The sequence below is a fragment of the Nannospalax galili genome, unplaced genomic scaffold (assembly GCF_000622305.1).
Source record: "Nannospalax galili isolate Female #2095 unplaced genomic scaffold, S.galili_v1.0 scaffold340, whole genome shotgun sequence".
Classification (NCBI taxonomy): Eukaryota; Metazoa; Chordata; class Mammalia; order Rodentia; family Spalacidae; genus Nannospalax; species Nannospalax galili.
Genome location: NW_008347519.1, coordinates 776909 through 793192, shown reverse-complemented (window position 1 = coordinate 793192; position 16284 = coordinate 776909). Strand labels below are relative to the sequence as shown.

General features: G+C 54.1%; 3 protein-coding genes and 1 long non-coding RNA gene across 7 annotated transcripts in view; 3 read left to right on the top strand and 1 right to left on the bottom strand.

Moving 5' to 3' along the window:
• Nxph4 (neurexophilin 4) overlaps nucleotides 1-2374 on the top strand; it is an 8858-nt gene extending 6484 nt beyond the window's left edge. The window contains exon 2 of the mRNA XM_008844088.2: nucleotides 1360-2374. Within this exon, the coding sequence (XP_008842310.1) occupies nucleotides 1360-2226 (867 nt within the window). The 3' untranslated portion in view covers nucleotides 2227-2374. The remainder of the gene's footprint in view (nucleotides 1-1359) is intronic.
• A 3072-nt stretch (nucleotides 2375-5446) lies between these two features.
• On the top strand, nucleotides 5447-11359 carry Shmt2 (serine hydroxymethyltransferase 2). Of its 2 annotated transcripts, XM_029568778.1 has the most exons (13): nucleotides 5545-5562; nucleotides 6261-6499; nucleotides 6636-6833; nucleotides 7290-7369; nucleotides 7535-7735; nucleotides 8011-8092; nucleotides 8252-8374; nucleotides 8488-8627; nucleotides 8949-9114; nucleotides 9323-9422; nucleotides 9504-9659; nucleotides 9753-9860; nucleotides 10015-11359. In XM_029568778.1, exons 3-13 carry the CDS (start codon nucleotides 6666-6668, stop codon nucleotides 10140-10142), a joined length of 1452 nt encoding a protein of 483 aa, XP_029424638.1. In that variant the 5' UTR covers nucleotides 5545-5562; nucleotides 6261-6499; nucleotides 6636-6665; the 3' UTR covers nucleotides 10143-11359. The 2 variants fall into 2 exon arrangements, with proteins under 2 accessions (XP_008842308.1, XP_029424638.1); XM_008844086.2 differs by lacking the exon at nucleotides 6261-6499 and having other exon boundaries at nucleotides 5447-5562.
• Nucleotides 10878-13045, bottom strand: Ndufa4l2 (NDUFA4 mitochondrial complex associated like 2). Its single transcript, XM_008844085.2, has 4 exons — nucleotides 12890-13045; nucleotides 12463-12551; nucleotides 11654-11714; nucleotides 10878-11534 (listed from the first exon to the last, which is right to left on the bottom strand). Exons 1-4 carry the CDS (start codon nucleotides 12944-12946, stop codon nucleotides 11478-11480), a joined length of 264 nt encoding a protein of 87 aa, XP_008842307.1. The 5' UTR covers nucleotides 12947-13045; the 3' UTR covers nucleotides 10878-11477.
• LOC115072197 lies at nucleotides 12561-14903 on the top strand. 3 transcript variants are annotated; one of them, XR_003851268.1, is made up of 4 exons: nucleotides 12561-12715; nucleotides 13600-13754; nucleotides 13879-13937; nucleotides 14766-14903. It is a non-coding gene; the product is annotated as an uncharacterized LOC115072197 (long non-coding RNA). The 3 variants fall into 3 exon arrangements; XR_003851267.1 differs by lacking the exon at nucleotides 12561-12715 and adding an exon at nucleotides 13118-13244 and having other exon boundaries at nucleotides 13588-13754; XR_003851266.1 differs by lacking the exon at nucleotides 12561-12715 and adding an exon at nucleotides 13131-13244.
• The last annotated feature ends 1381 nt before the right edge of the window (nucleotides 14904-16284 follow it).

Below are 16284 nucleotides of genomic sequence, written 5' to 3'. Positions count from 1 at the left end.
TCTCTCTCTCTCTCTCTCTCTCTCTCTCTCTCTCTCTCTCTCTCCCCCCTATGGCAGGAATACACACCACACTAATTTTGTCACTGTGGATATACCCCCTTAAGAAAGATCCTGATACATGGACAGAGGATAATAGGGACTCAAACAGGAAAAGTCACACCTCTACACAATCACATGTACCCAGCCTGTGTGTAGGCACACAACTACCACAGCCTGACACACAGCTGCACTCAGATCAACGTGAACAGATACCCACCTACCCCAGGCCAACCCAGGCACAAATACATAGCCACCACAGACTTATGCAGTGGACATGCATGCAGCCACCACAAGCAGATGGAGATACACACACATAGCCTCCTCAGGCTGCTATACATAGGTTTACAAGACACATACACACAGAATCACCACAGCCACACACACGGAGCCATCACAGGCTGAATATGTGCATGCTACCCCATCAGAACACACAGAGCTACTCTGGATAGATACATATACACAACCATTTCAAGCTAAGAACCAGCGATGCCAGACACACAGAGAACTGCCTCTCCTGTGGGTCTTGCACACAGTCAGGGCCACACAAACAGTGGTATCTAGCACAGGCTGACTGACACACTCTGACACGCTCTACTCCCCTCCCTCCTGCTCCCTGTGCTGGAGCAGCATCTCCATATTTCTTCTCTCTCACTCTCACTGGTCTCTCTCCCATCTTCTTCACTCCTGGCCACCCCCTCTACACACACCCCAAGATAATTGATTGCCCCAGCCAGGCCCAGCGCTCCGCCTCTCAATTCATCTTGTACTCTGGGATCCTGCTGTCTCCCAGATCTGCTGCTACCTGGGACACACCAGCACTGTGGGGTGGGCAAGGTGACTACTCCTCTATCCTTTACAAGCCAAGTGGTACCAGGACAAGAGGGGTGCCCCTTTACCCTCCAAGCCCAACCTCCAGCCCAGACTCCTCAGTGGGTTCTCATAGGTCCCTCCCTGCCTAAGACTAGGATGGGAGCTCTGTCTCCGCATAAGCGGGGAAGTTCTTCCTATCTCTTTCCTGATGCTGGATGTTGAGGAGACCTTGGTTGTCCATTTCAGCTCCTCCCTGGCCCATTACTGGGACCCATCAAAGGCCAGGTTATGGAGGACCCGGGATCTACTCCCTCTTCCCACACCAGGTCATCTCACGGTGTAGAAAGTAGGGTCGAGATATATGAAGTGACTTGACCAAGATCCTGGAGCTTGAAAGGGCCGTGAGCACAGTCCTGAAGCACCGTGGGCTGCACACCTCGCCGGCTCTCCTTGAGGCGGTAGAAGGTGGCTAGAGCCCACTTCAGTGTCTCCTCTTTTCTCCCCACACAGACGGTCAGTAGCCAGATCGCAGAGTCCGGAAGGCCACAGTACCTAGAGCTGCGCCCGGCCATGGCAGGAGGGGGTGCCCCCGGCCAACAGCTCCCGGCGCCCGGGTCTTCCGATGGCCTGGGCACTGCGCGCTCCTGGAGCTGGGCCTGGCCGACTAACCACACGGGGGCGCTGGCCAGGCCGGGGGCGTCGGGCGGGCTGCCGGCGCAGCGCACCAAGAGGAAGCCATCCATCAAAGCGGCGCGCGCCAAAAAGATCTTCGGCTGGGGGGACTTTTACTTCCGGGTGCACACTCTCAAGTTCTCGCTGCTGGTGACCGGCAAGATCGTGGACCATGTCAACGGTACCTTCAGTGTGTACTTCCGCCACAATTCGTCCAGCCTGGGTAACCTAAGTGTCAGTATCGTGCCACCCTCCAAGCGTGTGGAGTTCGGGGGCGTCTGGCTGCCTGGGCCTGCCCCCCACCCTCTGCAGTCTACGCTGGCACTGGAGGGAGTGCTTCCTGGACTGGGGCCCCCTTTGGGGATGGCAGCGGCGGCGGGACCTGGGCTTGGGGGCAACCTTGGGGGCGCACTGGCGGGGCCACTCGGGGGCGCGCTGGGAGTGCCCGGGGCCAAAGAGTCACGTGCTTTCAATTGCCACGTGGAGTATGAGAAGACCAACCGCGCACGCAAACACCGCCCGTGCCTGTATGACCCGTCTCAGGTGTGCTTCACCGAGCACATGCAGAGCCAGGCAGCCTGGCTCTGTGCCAAGCCCTTTAAAGTCATCTGTATCTTCGTCTCTTTCCTCAGCTTTGACTACAAACTGGTGCAAAAGGTATGCCCAGACTATAACTTCCAGAGTGAGCATCCCTACTTTGGATAGCGCCCCTGTCCTGGGCCCTGAGCTTCCCACCAGATCGCGGCTTCACCAGGTGGGACCCTTTCCTGTATCCCGTGCTCCTGTGACTGCCCCTACTTCTTTCATTGGAGGTAGGGTGGAGGAAAACAGCTCTCCCTGGGACTCAGCAGGCGTGGTTCTTCAGTTCCTTCTGGGGTTTGTCTGTGAGGCTGGGGTAGCCTCCTCAAACATACCCTAAAGTGGAACGTTGAGAGCAAAGCCCCAGAATAAGCGGGGCTTCGAGGCCTTCCTAGTGTTCCTACATACACATAGGATCCCCTTTTGTCCCCTCTTCCCCTCCAGAGCTCTAGAGCCTGGCCTGGCACTCTTTCTTACCCCCAGTGCTGGCCCTACTTACCCCATCCCGGTCCATCCCCTCTCTCCAATAAAGATTGTAAAGACCTATAAGCCCCAGCCTATCCACCCCTTCCCTTTCTGCGTGCCTGCCATAAAGCCAGTACTCAATTCCTCCCAACCTGCGCCTACCTCCCTCCCCTCCCTGCAGTCCAGCTCCACCTGCCCTCTCTGGCTGCTTCCTCGGTGATATTTTTTTCTAAGCCAAAACAGAAGAGCAAGGGAACAAAATAAAGTGAAATCCAATACTCGTCTGTGTGAGACCTTTGTAGGAAAGGGGAGGGGGTGTGGGCTTCGGTTTGGTAGAGGCTGAGCAAAGGCCTCCTCCCTTGGCGGCTGTTGAAGAAACTGAGGCAAAGATTGATAGACCTAGCACCTTGGACCTGATAAGCAATGACCAGATGGGTAGGAGTCCGCCGGAGGTGGAGATTCTCCTCTCTGAGGAGGGTGAAGAGGAGCAGAAGCAGAGAGTATGGGAATTAGACCTGAGATGGACTTCAGCGCTCTGTTTGGAAGACTTGGGGAAGAGGTTTAAGACCTTGAATGGGATGGAGAAGCAGGAACCATGTAGGCAGAGCGCTGACAACCTGCTAAGCTCCAAGGGGCTGAAGGGATGGGGAAGGTTGGGAGGGAAGGGGAACCGTGTTTGCAGCATCTGGAGTCATCGATCTTCCTTTTCCTTCCTAATTTCGTGGGCGCTGAGTTTGCAGACCGATGAGGGAGAAAGGGAGGGAGCATTGGGATGTGGGGATGGGGGAAGGGACAGAGCTCAGGTTCCAAGGGTGGGACAGAGTTGCTGCTGTTAACCTCCAGCAAACAGCCCCCTTCAGCCAGCTGCCCACCCTCTCCACACCCCCCTTCAGCTCCCTCCTGCAGCCTTGGCTGCTAATTTTATCCGCCCCCAACCCTGGCCCGGGCGTTAATTGGCTGCAGCTTCATTAGCAGTTCTCAGCTCAGCAGCCCACCCCCTGCCCTTGGGACCCCCTGACTGGGACTAGGGAGGGGGTGCAGACAAGCTGAGGCACAGAGAGTCCCTTCCTCTTCACCTAGCCTTCTTCACTGGAGTCCAGGGTAAGGTGCCCACAGGGAAAAGGCAGTGTCCTACAGGGAACTGCCCACTGTTCCATCAGACACTGAGTTGGAGATGGGTCTGACCCAGACATACCTGGGAGTAAAAAGTCATGAGCAGAGAATACCTGGAACTGGGGATGTAGGTCTCACCTACCTTGCACAAGGCCCTGGGTTCAATTCCCAATAATACATAAGTAAATAACTGAAGGACGGATAAACAATAGAATCAAGTGAAAGGAATAGGGAGATGTGGAGTGGTTCGAGGTCAGAAATTAGAAGACAGAGGTTTCCTAACTCAGGGCTTATTGCTGGAGACCCCTGAGGAAAGCTGAGGCAATTAGAGAAGGCAATTAGAGTTAAGGAGAGACTTCTGAGGCTAGCATAGAGCCAGGTGGGAATGCCTAGAGTAGGAATGGTCAGTCAGTTTGGGTCTGGTCTCCTCACTTGTAAAGCCATAATAAAATAGCATGCATACAAGACCCTGGATTTGATCTCTAGCACTGAAAAAAAAAAAAAAGGCACACAGTGGCGATTACATGGCCTTCCATAGATAGTCCTTCTCTTTCTCTGACTCACGAACCTTTCTCTTCCAAGCTATAGCCTCCACCTTTCTTTCCCTCCCTTTCTCTTCCTTCTACACATGTATATCTGAAAGCAAAGTGAGGTGTTGAATATTATCACTTGTTCACCTCTTCATGTGAACCCTTGGGTCTCCAGGGCTGTGGCCTGCTTGGTTTGGAGCTCAATGTCTGTTGAATAAATGAATGCATAATATTGCTATGTAAAGTAATGACTTAAATCCTCTACTTATTGGAATCACTGAAGAGAGGTTGAACGTGTGTCTTTGATAGTCATTGGATTAGAACTTTTCAATAGAAGGGCCCAACTTATTTGGAAATCTTTCCCTGGAGTAGTCAGTGAGTTTCACCCCACTCCCCAGATGCAGTAAGGCTGAAAAGAAGATAAATTTTAAGAACTCACTTACTGCTGGGATATCACATTGATAGGAAATGAGATGCAACAAGTGCCATGAGAGGAGGGGCATCTCACCGTGCCCTCAGCTGAGGAGTAAATGGCCTTGGAGGAAGCAGCTTTGTGAGTCAAAGGAAGAGGAGAACAATCTATATGACAGTGTATTCACATGCAACGTCATTTAATCCCCACCATATGCTTTTATTGTTAAGGTTCTTTTCGGGGGGGTGAGTTAAGATAGGGTCTCATGTACTCCACTGAACTCAAACTTTATAGGTAGCAGAGGCTGACCTCCTAGTTCTCCTGCCTTCACTTTCCCAGTGCTGGAATTACAGGTGTGGGCTACCACGATTGTTTTCTTATGGTTTTACAAATGAGGAAACAAGTCCAGCTAGGCTATTTTGCTGTAATCCTAAATCTGGAATGTGGGTCTTCTTCTCTTTCAAACCATTGACTTCTGTGTGTCATAATTCTTTATCTTGTATGGGCCTCTCTGGATCTGCCAGTGAACCTGATGGTGCTAATAGTTATTGTGTAGACACACATACACACACACACACAAAACCACTTTTCTTGACAACTAACAGGAAAAAGAAACTCTGAAAAACTTCAAGACAGTAAGCAAATGGAGGAGCCCTGGGTGTTTTTTTGAGGCAAGGTTCTCTAACCCTGGAGTTACAGATGGGGCATGAGAATGAAGAAAAACTACAATCCCCAAAATGCCATTAAGAGGTCATTGTTGCGCATGCGCAGACCCTTCCCCTTCGCGGAGCATTTTTCTCGCGCATGCGTTCTAGGACTGGTCTTCTTCCGACAGCACCCCCCCCCTCCCGCCCCCTTACTACTCCGAATCAGAGTTGGTGAGTGGACGTCCTGTGACTTCTGGTTGCGATGGTACCCTTCTCTTTGCTTTGGACCATTCGGGTAAGAACAGGGTTCTGGAGACTGGGTGACCAGTGGAAAGGTCCCCCACGCTAGTTCCCTTTCCACAAACTGAGGTTCTCCTGGCTCTTTCACCGCACGTGCCTGGGGCGTAAGGAAGCGGACGCTTACCCAGAGAATCCTGAGACCCCTGGACGCATATGCGGGGAAAGGGACCCCTCGTTCTGGCAATTAGACGCCCCGGGGTCTCGTGGCCGCCTAATTCACGTGGCATAAAGGTTAAGGTCCGTGCTACAAGCCAAGCGGACCCTGTGTTGGCAAGATCCTGGCGAACAAATGGGGTTCCTGGCGTCAGTGCTCAAATTGAACCTTTCCCTCAAGCGCTGAGCCTTGTAGATGATGCAATTGAGCCTCACTACTTTCATCAGGCATGGGGGCCGCTGCCCTGTGGGCAGGAAGTCGGTGAGGTGGCAAGGTTTCCTAACTCAGGGCTTATTGCTGGAGACTCCTGAGGAAAGCGTGTGTGTGTGTATGTGTGTGTATGTATGTATGTATGTATGTATGTGTAGGGGATAGGGTTCTTGTTATGGCTTCCCTGCCAGTAGACATGCTCCTGCCGGGCATACACCTGTTTCCCAGGAACTGCTTAAAGGCCTATACCCTCCTTACCTTCATTGTTCTGGGAATTACCTACAGTCTGTGGCCTTAAGTCCTGCTAACTTTGTGTTCTCCCTGATTAGGGTATCCCTTTATGGAGCCCTTGCAGGAAGGCCCTTTTGTTCCTGTGGGTGAGGAGACCCTAGAGTCTGTGGCTCTCTCCTGAATTTGTCCTGGAGGACAAGATTTGCTCTGTGGCCTTGCAGAGAGGGTCACAGGATGAGTTGGAGGAGAATTCTGAGGGGAGGTGAATGGAGCCAATCAAAACTGCTCTTTGGATACTGACCATTCTGAACCTTGGCCCTAGAACTGACTTTTCAAGGTAGAGGTGGGGGTGGTAACAGAATCGGTTGGCTGGACAACTGGCCTTGTTACCCATAAGGCTCTGCACACAAGGCTGACGGTGATTGGGAGAGGTTTGGACAATTTTTACTTAATCTTTGTTTTTCTGCTCTTAGCCTCTACAGCGATTTGGTCAACTGGTCAAGATGGTTACTCGAGCTCAGCACAGCAAGGTAGCCCAGACCCAGACTGGAGAAGCAACTGGAGGCTGGACAGGCCAGGAAAGTCTGTCAGACAGTGACCCTGAGCTCTGGGAACTACTTCAGAGGGAGAAGGACAGGCAGTGCCGTGGCCTGGAGCTCATTGCCTCAGAGGTAGGTGGAAAGGAATGGGCCACCACAAGTATAGGCAATAACAAGCCACACAATGGGCATCTCTCCCCGTCTCCCACTCAGACTCAAGGCCTGTTCCCAGGGGCCATCTCCCCCTTTATACTGTCCTCTGAAACACTGGCAGAACCAATCCAGTTTATGGGGTTGTGCGTTAGAGCCTTCTGGAGTCCTTACAGTCTCATCTCTTCCCTTACTCCCTTGTCAGAAGAAGGAGGAACTTGGAAACACAGGTTTGAGTGGCAGGTGACCTTACTGTGGACACCCATCATTGCAGTTGAGTTTCTGAAAATGCTGCTTCTGGCAAGGAACTAGAGTGCACAGAACTTTTTGTGCAGCCCAGCTCCCTCCTGCGGCCTATGGGCTCTGGCAGGGGTGGGGCTGTGGGGGTCCAGGGGAAGGGGCTCAGTGCCTTCTGACATTGCCCCCCCACCACCCCAGAACTTCTGCAGCCGAGCTGCGCTGGAGGCCCTGGGGTCCTGTCTGAACAACAAGTACTCGGAGGGTTATCCTGGCAAGAGGTGAGGGCTAGACCAAAGGGTTGGAGGGCAACATCAGGGATGGCACTCCCAGTGGTGGAACCTTCCTGTACCCTATCAGTGTTTATGGAGCAGTGGCCTTCCCAATCCTTTGCTGCTGGCCAAGAGTCCTTTCTCTGTGCTCTTATGTACCCATCTCTGTGGCAGATATTACGGGGGAGCAGAGGTAGTGGATGAAATCGAGCTGCTGTGTCAGCGTCGGGCCTTGGAAGCCTTTGACCTGGATCCTTCACAATGGGGAGTCAATGTCCAGCCCTACTCAGGGTCTCCAGCCAATCTGGCTGCCTACACAGCCCTTCTGCAGCCTCATGACCGAATCATGGGCCTGGACCTGCCTGATGGGGGCCAGTAAGTATGGATGGGGTGAATGATGGGTTTGGTGGGCAGTAATGGCATGAGAAAGGAGTTATTTACTGAATACCTACTGGACCTATGTGGAGGACCACACTTCTGCTTGTGTTGCGTGTTACTTTGGATGTAATAAGGTCCCAGTCACATCATTACACAGCATAGGTGGACAGAGCCTGAAAGTGGGTTGAGCTAGGACCAGCGTTCTGGAGACAGGCCTGTGGAGATAACCAGGAAGTCAGGATGTTTCACTTTAAGGCCTCCTTTTTTTGTAGTCTCACCCATGGCTACATGTCTGATGTCAAGCGGATCTCTGCCACATCCATTTTCTTCGAGTCTATGCCCTATAAGCTCAATGTAAGTGTTCTAAGGCCTGGGCAGTTGGCTCCTCAATCCCTGGTGGTCCTTTTTTGGGCAGTGGGAGGGGCTGGAACCCTGGGCAGCCCTCAGCATCAAGGAGGAACATGAGCTGCCTACTGCTACCTCAGAGCTTTAGATGGCTATCTGTCTGTCCAGCCCCAAACTGGCCTCATTGACTACGACCAGCTGGCATTGACTGCTCGGCTTTTCCGACCACGACTCATTATAGCTGGTACTAGTGCCTACGCCCGCCTCATTGACTACGCCCGCATGAGAGAGGTTGGTGGGGGGCTGGAGTCCCAGGCACTCTCTCACCCCATGGGTGGGAGTGGGGGAGGCTGGGAAGGAGGGTAGCCTTTCCTAGGCTGAGGTCTGTCTCTCTGTCTGTCCAGGTGTGTGACGAGGTTAAGGCACACCTGCTGGCAGACATGGCCCATATCAGTGGCCTGGTGGCTGCCAAGGTGATCCCCTCACCTTTCAAGTATGCGGATATTGTCACTACCACCACTCACAAGACTCTTCGAGGGGCAAGGTCAGGCTCTCCTGGGGTCAGCCTTGCCTTCCTGCCCTGTTTCAGGGCATTGGTGGGCTTGATCCGAGAGGAATTCATTTCCACCTGCAGCCTGGAAGATTTCTCCCAGTCTTGATGATTCTCTTCCTTTGTGGTAGCCTTTCCTTAGCAGGGATTTGGGTGTGGAGTGAGGCTAGTCCCCTCCAGTGGCTAATCTCACTGGAATTCAGTGCACCAAGCACATCTGAGGGCACTTAGAGCTCTTGATTGCCCAAACCACCCATCTTCCTCCATCACTTGTCCATTATCAGCTTAGACTCTGACCACATGTCTTTCATACAGGTCTGGACTCATCTTTTACCGGAAGGGAGTACGGACTGTAGACCCTAAGACTGGCCGAGAGATCCCTTACACTTTTGAGGACCGAATCAACTTTGCTGTATTTCCATCCTTGCAGGGGGGCCCCCACAACCATGCCATTGCTGCTGTAGCTGTGGCCCTCAAGCAGGTTGGAGAGCCTGCCATTGTGTCGAGGGGTGCATTGGTCCAGAGGCTTTGCTTCTGTATCTTGCTAGCTAAGATTGATGCTGGTGGAAGGAAAATGGCTAAGGTGGGAGGTGTCAAGGTTAGGCATCATAGAGCCTTACTGGGTGTGGAAGCCAGTGCAGGGCCTGTACCCAGGCCTGGAATCACACGTGCTGCTATCTCATCAACAGGCCTGCACCCCCATGTTCCGGGAGTACTCCTTGCAAGTGTTAAAGAATGCTCGAGCCATGGCTGATGCCCTGCTAAAGCGAGGCTACTCACTGGTGTCTGGTGAGCCAGGGCATGGGTGAAGTACTTTGTAACCTCAAACTGAGGCCCAGGACTTCCCACTCTGATCATTATCCCCCTCAGGTGGCACCGACACCCACCTCGTGCTGGTGGACCTGCGGCCCAAGGGTCTGGATGGAGCTCGAGCTGAGCGGGTGCTAGAGCTTGTGTCCATCACTGCCAATAAGAACACCTGCCCTGGAGACAGGAGCGCCATTACCCCGGGGGGCCTGAGGCTTGGTGAGACCTGGGGTTTGGGGAGGGAAGGGTTCCCACACTGGATAGCTGCCTCATGTTAGAAACTATGCTAATCTGTCTGCTGTGGTCTCCCAGGGGCCCCAGCATTGACTTCTCGACAGTTCCGAGAGGATGACTTCCGGAGAGTTGTTGACTTTATTGATGAAGGAGTCAACATTGGCTTGGAGGTGAAGAGCAAGACTGGTGAGTGGGCCAGAGATCTCCCCAGCAACCAGTTTTGTTTTGACCCCCCCCCCCCAGTCTTCTTTCTTCCCCCCCACCTCTTCTTCCTCTCCAGCTGATTTAGCTCACTACCTTGCCCAGAGCTCTGACCATCTTTTTTTCTCACTGTCTTTAGCCAAGCTCCAGGATTTCAAATCTTTCCTGCTCAAGGACCCAGAAACAAGTCAGCGTCTGGCTAGCCTCAGGCAGCAGGTGGAACAGTTTGCCAGGACCTTCCCCATGCCTGGATTTGATGAGCGTTGAGGGCTTCTGGGAATCAAAGCCAACAGACTGGACCCATCATCCTATCTACCTGGGCCAGAGAAGGGACCTCGCTTTACTTTCTGATTTTTGGTGGAGGGGGGAAGGCCTTCCACTTAGGGGAAGAACCAGGTATAATCCCCATTCCCAGAATTTGTAGATGAGATTTCTGTTTTGTAACTACGTCTAGAAGGAGCCCTACCGTGCCCCCAGCTTTATTTTGATTGTTATTATTTTATTTTGGTTCTTTTTTTTTTTTTTTTGGAGACAGTGTCTCACTTAGCTGAGACAGGCCTTGAATTGATCCGCCTACCTCCATCTCCCAAGTGCTGGTGTTACAGTGTGCACTGCCACACCCAACTTCACCCTCAGCTTTCTGCCCAAACCCTCTGCCATTTCTCAGTGTTACAGACTCTTGCTCTTTCTTGGGGAGGGGGAGTTGCGTGCTGAGCCAGAGGAAGGAGTGGGTAAGCACCCTCCTTCCTGTTTTTTATCTAATAAAATGCTAACCTGCCCAGAGTTCCTATTACTATGGGAGGGATCCCCTAGGCCAGCCAGCCACTGGACTCCCTCAACATGTATTCCTCCCTCCCTCCTACCATCACAAGGACCCCCGGGGCTGCATCCTCTCTTTCTCTCTCTCTCTCTCTCTCTCTCTCTCTCTCTCTCTCTCTCTCTCTCTCTCTCTCTCTGATCAGAGCCGACACCAGACGTGATTAGCAGGCGCAGCAAATTCAATTTGTTAAATGAAATTGTATTTTGCCCACGGCTGCTTCTGTTTGATCCCCGGGGACAGGGAAGCAAGGGAAGGGAGGGCTGGGGAACAACACAGGCCCAGGTGTGAGGTGGGAGGGGTGCTGTTGATGGGAGGAAGCAGGCTTGGGCAGGAAAGGAGTACACCGCATGGCAGAGGTGCCCCATCCTGAGCAGACTGGGCTGCTAGGATGAGCCCAGTCGAGCCTGAGCAGCCACCACACATGAGCCTTGCTCAAAGCCTGCTCTAACGTGGGGCCTGCCACGTCCCTTGGCACTAAGAGGCCTCTGCTTGCTGTTGGCACACGTCAGACACGCTCAACACGTAGCCTGTGCCACACCCTATTAGGCATGGGTATAGGAGGGCAGAGGGGGTGGTTTGGTCCTTCTGGGTCAACCCCAGCTGCTGACTATAGTTTTGACTACCCTCCCCCACATGGGACTACAGCAGGGGGTCAGAGGCTCTTCCGCTACTGGGAAAAAGGGAGGAGGGTGGGGGTGGAGCTGCCTCCCCTCTTCGTGGGAATCAGGCCTGTGTAAGCAGAAGCTGGACAGCTTGCTAGATTGACGCCCTGGGGGCCTGGCTTAGAAGTCTGGCCGGTCCTTCTTCAGCTTCTTATAGTCAGTGGAAACTGCAAGGAACTATGAAGAGGGAAAGGAGAGTTGGAAGAGTGTCTCTTGCCTCCCTTTGATGTGGGAGGGTGTAGATCCAGGGATAAGGAGAGGAGCAGGAGGGTGATTACCTAGGTCCACCAAATTACCTTGTATTGGTCATTGGGACTCAAGCGGTTCCAGGGTTCTGGGTTGTTCTTTCGATCCCAGCTGTGAACAGGATGGGATGGTTAGGTTGTCTTATGTGGACCTAGGACTGATACCAAACATGAGCCCAAGGTCCAGCCATAGTCTGTCCCTACCCATGCCTCCTATGAGGAGGGCGCACATTTCCAGGAGACTGACAGAGAAGGGGGCATGTTAACAGATGTGACAAGCTTGTCACCATTATCATTGTGGGGCCTGGTGACAGAGTGGCAACCCAGCCCATGGACCACTTCCCTGCCTTCCTAGGTTAACCCCTCAGAGCAGGGTCCGTGAATTAGACAGGGATCCAGTAGGCTTCAAATTCCAGCAGCAGGGTTGGAAGGGTTTGCCTTTTGCTTGTCAAAGGACTGCTGGATGTCTCCGGCAGGACTTGAAGTCTCAGTGTTACGGGAAGGGGGGGGGGGCGCAGTAGCGGAACACTGCCACAGCACCAGTGTTCCTGGGCCGTCGTAGAGGTACCCAAAAGCCCGTGGCGGCCAGCAGAGCTGTGTCGCCATGGCAACCGGGCTGGGAGCGGCTGGGATTCCAGCTGCCAGAACCCCAGAAGTGGGCAGCCAGGTGGGCCAGACAGAAGGTGGGGGTCTCTCAGCTCCGAAGCCAGCTCCAGCCCTCAGAAATGCCGGGTGGTACAGTGGAAGGAGGTACATGGCCTGAGAACCCCCTCCCGGGTCATTCATTCCCACCATTCCTAAGAGGGCCTTTCCACTTTGCTCCACCCGGGACCCCTCTTGCTCCCAAGCCCCGCTGTTACCAGACATCCGGGCTGCGCAGGGCGAGTCGCAGCAAGTAGAGCGCGGCACTGCCCAAGCCCAAGCCGATGAAGCCGATCATCGGGATGAGCTGCAGGAACACAGGACGCTTTTAGGGTCTGCACTCTGCCCACAGTTCCCACTCACTCTGTACAAGCCTTCTTTCGGCCTTTTCACCCAAGGTCTGGTGCTGCTCTCCCTTTTCGTGACCTAGAACCTCCTAAAGCCAATTTCCCTACAGAGATCCTGTGTAAGGTAGATTCCAGGGACATGGGGGGGCATATTGTAGGGATAAAGTGTGGAAATGTCCCTGGGAAGATTGGGGGCATTGGAGAAATTAGGCAGCATTAGGGAAAGGGGACAAGGCGATTTGAAGGGTGGAGGAGCAGGGGCAGGAGTTAGGATCTGAGGTCTGAGGACTGAACTCACCCCAGGGTGTCTTTTTATCTGCCGGTAGAAGCGTGCCCCTAGACTGGTTCCTGCCATGGTGTTTCTCCAAAGTCTGTTGTTCTGTGGAACTGCTCTATCTCCCCTCCTGGGGTCCCGCCCCTCATCGGGGAGGGGTCAGCTTAGACCAGCCAGCCCCACCCAGCTTGCTTCCTCCCTGCAATTCCAGATCCAAAGTAGGCAGGAGGTTGTTGGGGAGCCTAGAGCTTTCTCCTCCCCAACTCTCCTACAGATGTGTGCTCCTGGCCCATTAGATACCATTATACTTGGGGCTTTGGGTGTCTGAGGGAGGGGCCCTTAGGCACACAGAGACTTCAGGGAGATCCAGATGTGGAAGGTAAATATACAGCCCTCTAACAAAATAAGGGTGTAGAATGTGCACTGTAAGACCAGGAAGACCAAGCCAGGGACATCTGTAGCACTTTCTTGACAGTCCTAGAGCATGCAGGTCTTGAGAATAGAATACTGGTTCTACCTTACCATCATGTAGCATACCAGGAGGAGGAGGGAGGCAGGTGGGCTACTGAGTAGAGCTGCCTCTTGTTTTGGGCAATTTCTGAGTTGTGGTTGGCCTGGAGTGGTTGGAGGTGGAGGAACCAGATGTGTCTGACTCCCAAGACTGAGGATACAAGATGAATGTTGTGGCAGTTTGGGGGGCTTGAGAGACAGTGAAAGTACAGTCCCCATTCCAGACACCCCCCGCCCTGCGGAGGCCACACTCATCTCTGGCTCTGGAATGAGAGGAAGAGCCCTAAGGTGAAAGAAGCAGTTAAACAAAGATGGAAGAAATGTTGAAATAGGAAACAGAACAAGACAACTGGTGTGATTTTCTCTTCAACCAATTCAGGTACAGGTTATAATTACCAGGGTGGGAAGTCTCCCCTCCCCTCTGCCTTTGGGGTCTTGGGGACACAGGAGATGAGCCTCATCCCCTTCTCCCATGTTCATTTCTATCACTCCCTCTTCCTTAGCTTCTGCTGCTGGATCCTGCCAAGCTCCTCTACTCCTCTAAGGAATCCATCCTATAGGGGTAAGCTGTGCACCTCCCCCCGCTGCCCCCTTGGGGTGTAGGGAGGGAGAGGACCTTTCCTGAGGGGTCCCTCCCTTTCTTGCACACCAATACCTCTCCCACCCCTAGAGCTGACAAGTGCGGCTGTAATTAGGCTGCGGGGTCCGGGCTCTCCACCTCCCTCCAGCGGATAATGAGATAAAGTGTCAGAGACATGGCGAGAACAAAGAGACAGAGACTCACTGCGATGTGTGTGGGGGTGGTAGTGGTGGAGGAGGGGGACTGACAGGGGATGTCAGAGCCTGGATCAGAGCAGTGCCCTTCCTGAGCATCCATACTTTCAGGGCTGGACCAGGAAGGAGGTGCCCTGTCATCGTGACCCATAGCCGTCCAGGCTGGGGGTGCTGGTGCTAAATATCAGTCCTGGAGCTCGAGCTTCAGTAGATGCCCAGCTGAGCTGCACATCTGGTACTCCGCGGCACAGCTGGGGAGCCATGACTCCTGTAGGGACTTCTTCTGAGCCCCCACCCCCAGTTCTGGTGACCTAGGCCTGGCGAGACACAGCCTCTGTCCCGCTCCTTTCCTAGAGCCTCCCCCATTCCTCCTTCCTTGAGTCTCCTGCGGGCTTCTCCAAGCCCGATATTACATTATCGCTTTCGCTCCTGCCTCTCCGTGATTCTTTGACGCTTCATCTGCTTCTGAGTCCCATCCCTGTGAGCCTGTTTCTTCCCCTCCTGTGTTCCCATATCAGGACGGCGGTCTCTGGGGAAGAAGTGGGACACGGAGCTCCTTGGGTTCCATGTCTCCCCTCTTCCCCCTTTCTTGCACTTTCGCACAATGGTGACTCAGGCCCTGCTGGCTCAGGAGGTGACGGACAGTGGGAGCCGTGGATTCAGCGCGTCCAGGGGTTCTACCGAGACCAGACTCTTCACCTCTAAACCGCTCCAGGATACTAATCCCGGTGGCTGGCGGCGCCGCAAGTCAAATGCAGCTGGGCTCGTGGGAGAGAGCAGACTGCCGGGGGTGCCGGGGATGCGGGCGCCCTCTCGAGGCAGAGCGTCTCCAAGCTGGGGACGAGGTCTCGGGCTCCCCCTGTCGGGCAGCATCGGCCCTGCATTTCCTCCGCTGTTTGCTCAAGTTAAGTCCGGCGCCTGGACTGTGTATACAGGTCTGCGCCGGGCGCATCACTCCCATCACTCTCGCAACCAAGGTAGTGGGGGTCCCAAGCCTCCACGCTTCTGCTGTGGGGCTGGACAGCAGAGATGGGACGAGGGAGACTGTCTCGCCAGGTGCAGGCAGCACCCATGTTTGGGCAGGGTTCTTTCGTCAGGCTGGCTTCACAGGCCTGGGGCTTCCTCTCTGCTCTGGGACAACAGGGAGAGACTCTATTGAGTCTCTGGTGGAGACCTTACACCTCTGACTTGGCCTTCCCTAAGCCTGCTGTCCTTCTTGCTCTTTTCTTGTGGTCTGTCTCTGACTCTCTCTTTGTGTATGTGTGGGTCCTCATGTTCCATTTCTCGTTGCAGCTCTGCTTTCTCTACCTGGCTTTGTCTTTCTGTATCTGTTTCTATCTTGCCAGTCTCTACTTCCCTCTACATCTCTCTGTCTCGCTGTGGTCTCTTTGCCAACGCCTGCCTTTCTGTCTCTTAGTCTCCCTCTTTTCCCCACCCACCCACTCTTTAGCTCCTTCTATTCTGTGGCTTACTGCCTGTCCCTGGAGGAGAGGGGCTGCCGCAATCTAACGGGACAGCTGGAAGGCACCTTGGGGCACTGCTCAGGGTCCCCTCCCCATCACATCACCTCCACATTCCTTTCACCTCACAGCGGCCTCTGTCTTCCCGCTGCTGCTGAGGTGTTGGAGAGGGCGCCCAAGAGGGAAGCCAGAGTGCCCAGCATCTGCTCAGGAGCCCCGGGGGGCCCCTGACCCCCACTGCCACTATTAAGGGCGCTGGGTCCTGAGGCTCTGAGATGATCTGATTGCATCAGCCAGACTGAAGTGGAGAGGGGAGCCGGGCGGCAAGCAGGCTAGCAAGCTAGACAAAGACACCGGCGCCATCTGTTTATGCAAAGCTCCCTCCGCCAGGGACCCTGGTGTCCCTGTGCCTCGCTCAGCCCCGAGCACAGGGTCATGAACCCGCTTCTACCCCAGGGCTCCCGCTATGCCTGGGCATCCCCCGCCTCCCCAGCACCCAAAGGGGCCACAGGGCGAGCAGAACAGGGAGGGGGCGGGGTGTTGATGTGATTGGAGCGGACGCTGCTGTTTCTTCAATAATGGATGGAGATGATGCGGACAGCGGAGCCGGGAGAGGAGAGAGGAATAGAAATAGGGAGAGAAAGGAGAGGGGGCGGGAGACTCAATCAGATGCTC

Excerpts from the sequence above, each read along its gene's own strand:
- Shmt2 (XM_008844086.2), top strand. The coding sequence starts at position 5,530 with ATGGTACCCTTCTCTTTGCTTTGGACCATTCGG. Across the intron at positions 7,370-7,534 it reads GAGGGTTATCCTGGCAAGAG|ATATTACGGGGGAGCAGAGG; the intron begins GTGAGGGCTAGA and ends TCTCTGTGGCAG. Across the intron at positions 9,423-9,503 it reads AGGCTACTCACTGGTGTCTG|GTGGCACCGACACCCACCTC; the intron begins GTGAGCCAGGGC and ends TATCCCCCTCAG.
- Ndufa4l2 (XM_008844085.2), bottom strand. The coding sequence starts at position 12,946 with ATGGCAGGAACCAGTCTAGGGGCACGCTTCTACCGGCAGATAAAAAGA. Across the intron at positions 11,715-12,462 it reads CTGCGCAGCCCGGATGTCTG|CTGGGATCGAAAGAACAACC; the intron begins GTAACAGCGGGG and ends TCCTGTTCACAG. Across the intron at positions 11,535-11,653 it reads GTCCCAATGACCAATACAAG|TTCCTTGCAGTTTCCACTGA; the intron begins GTAATTTGGTGG and ends CCCTCTTCATAG.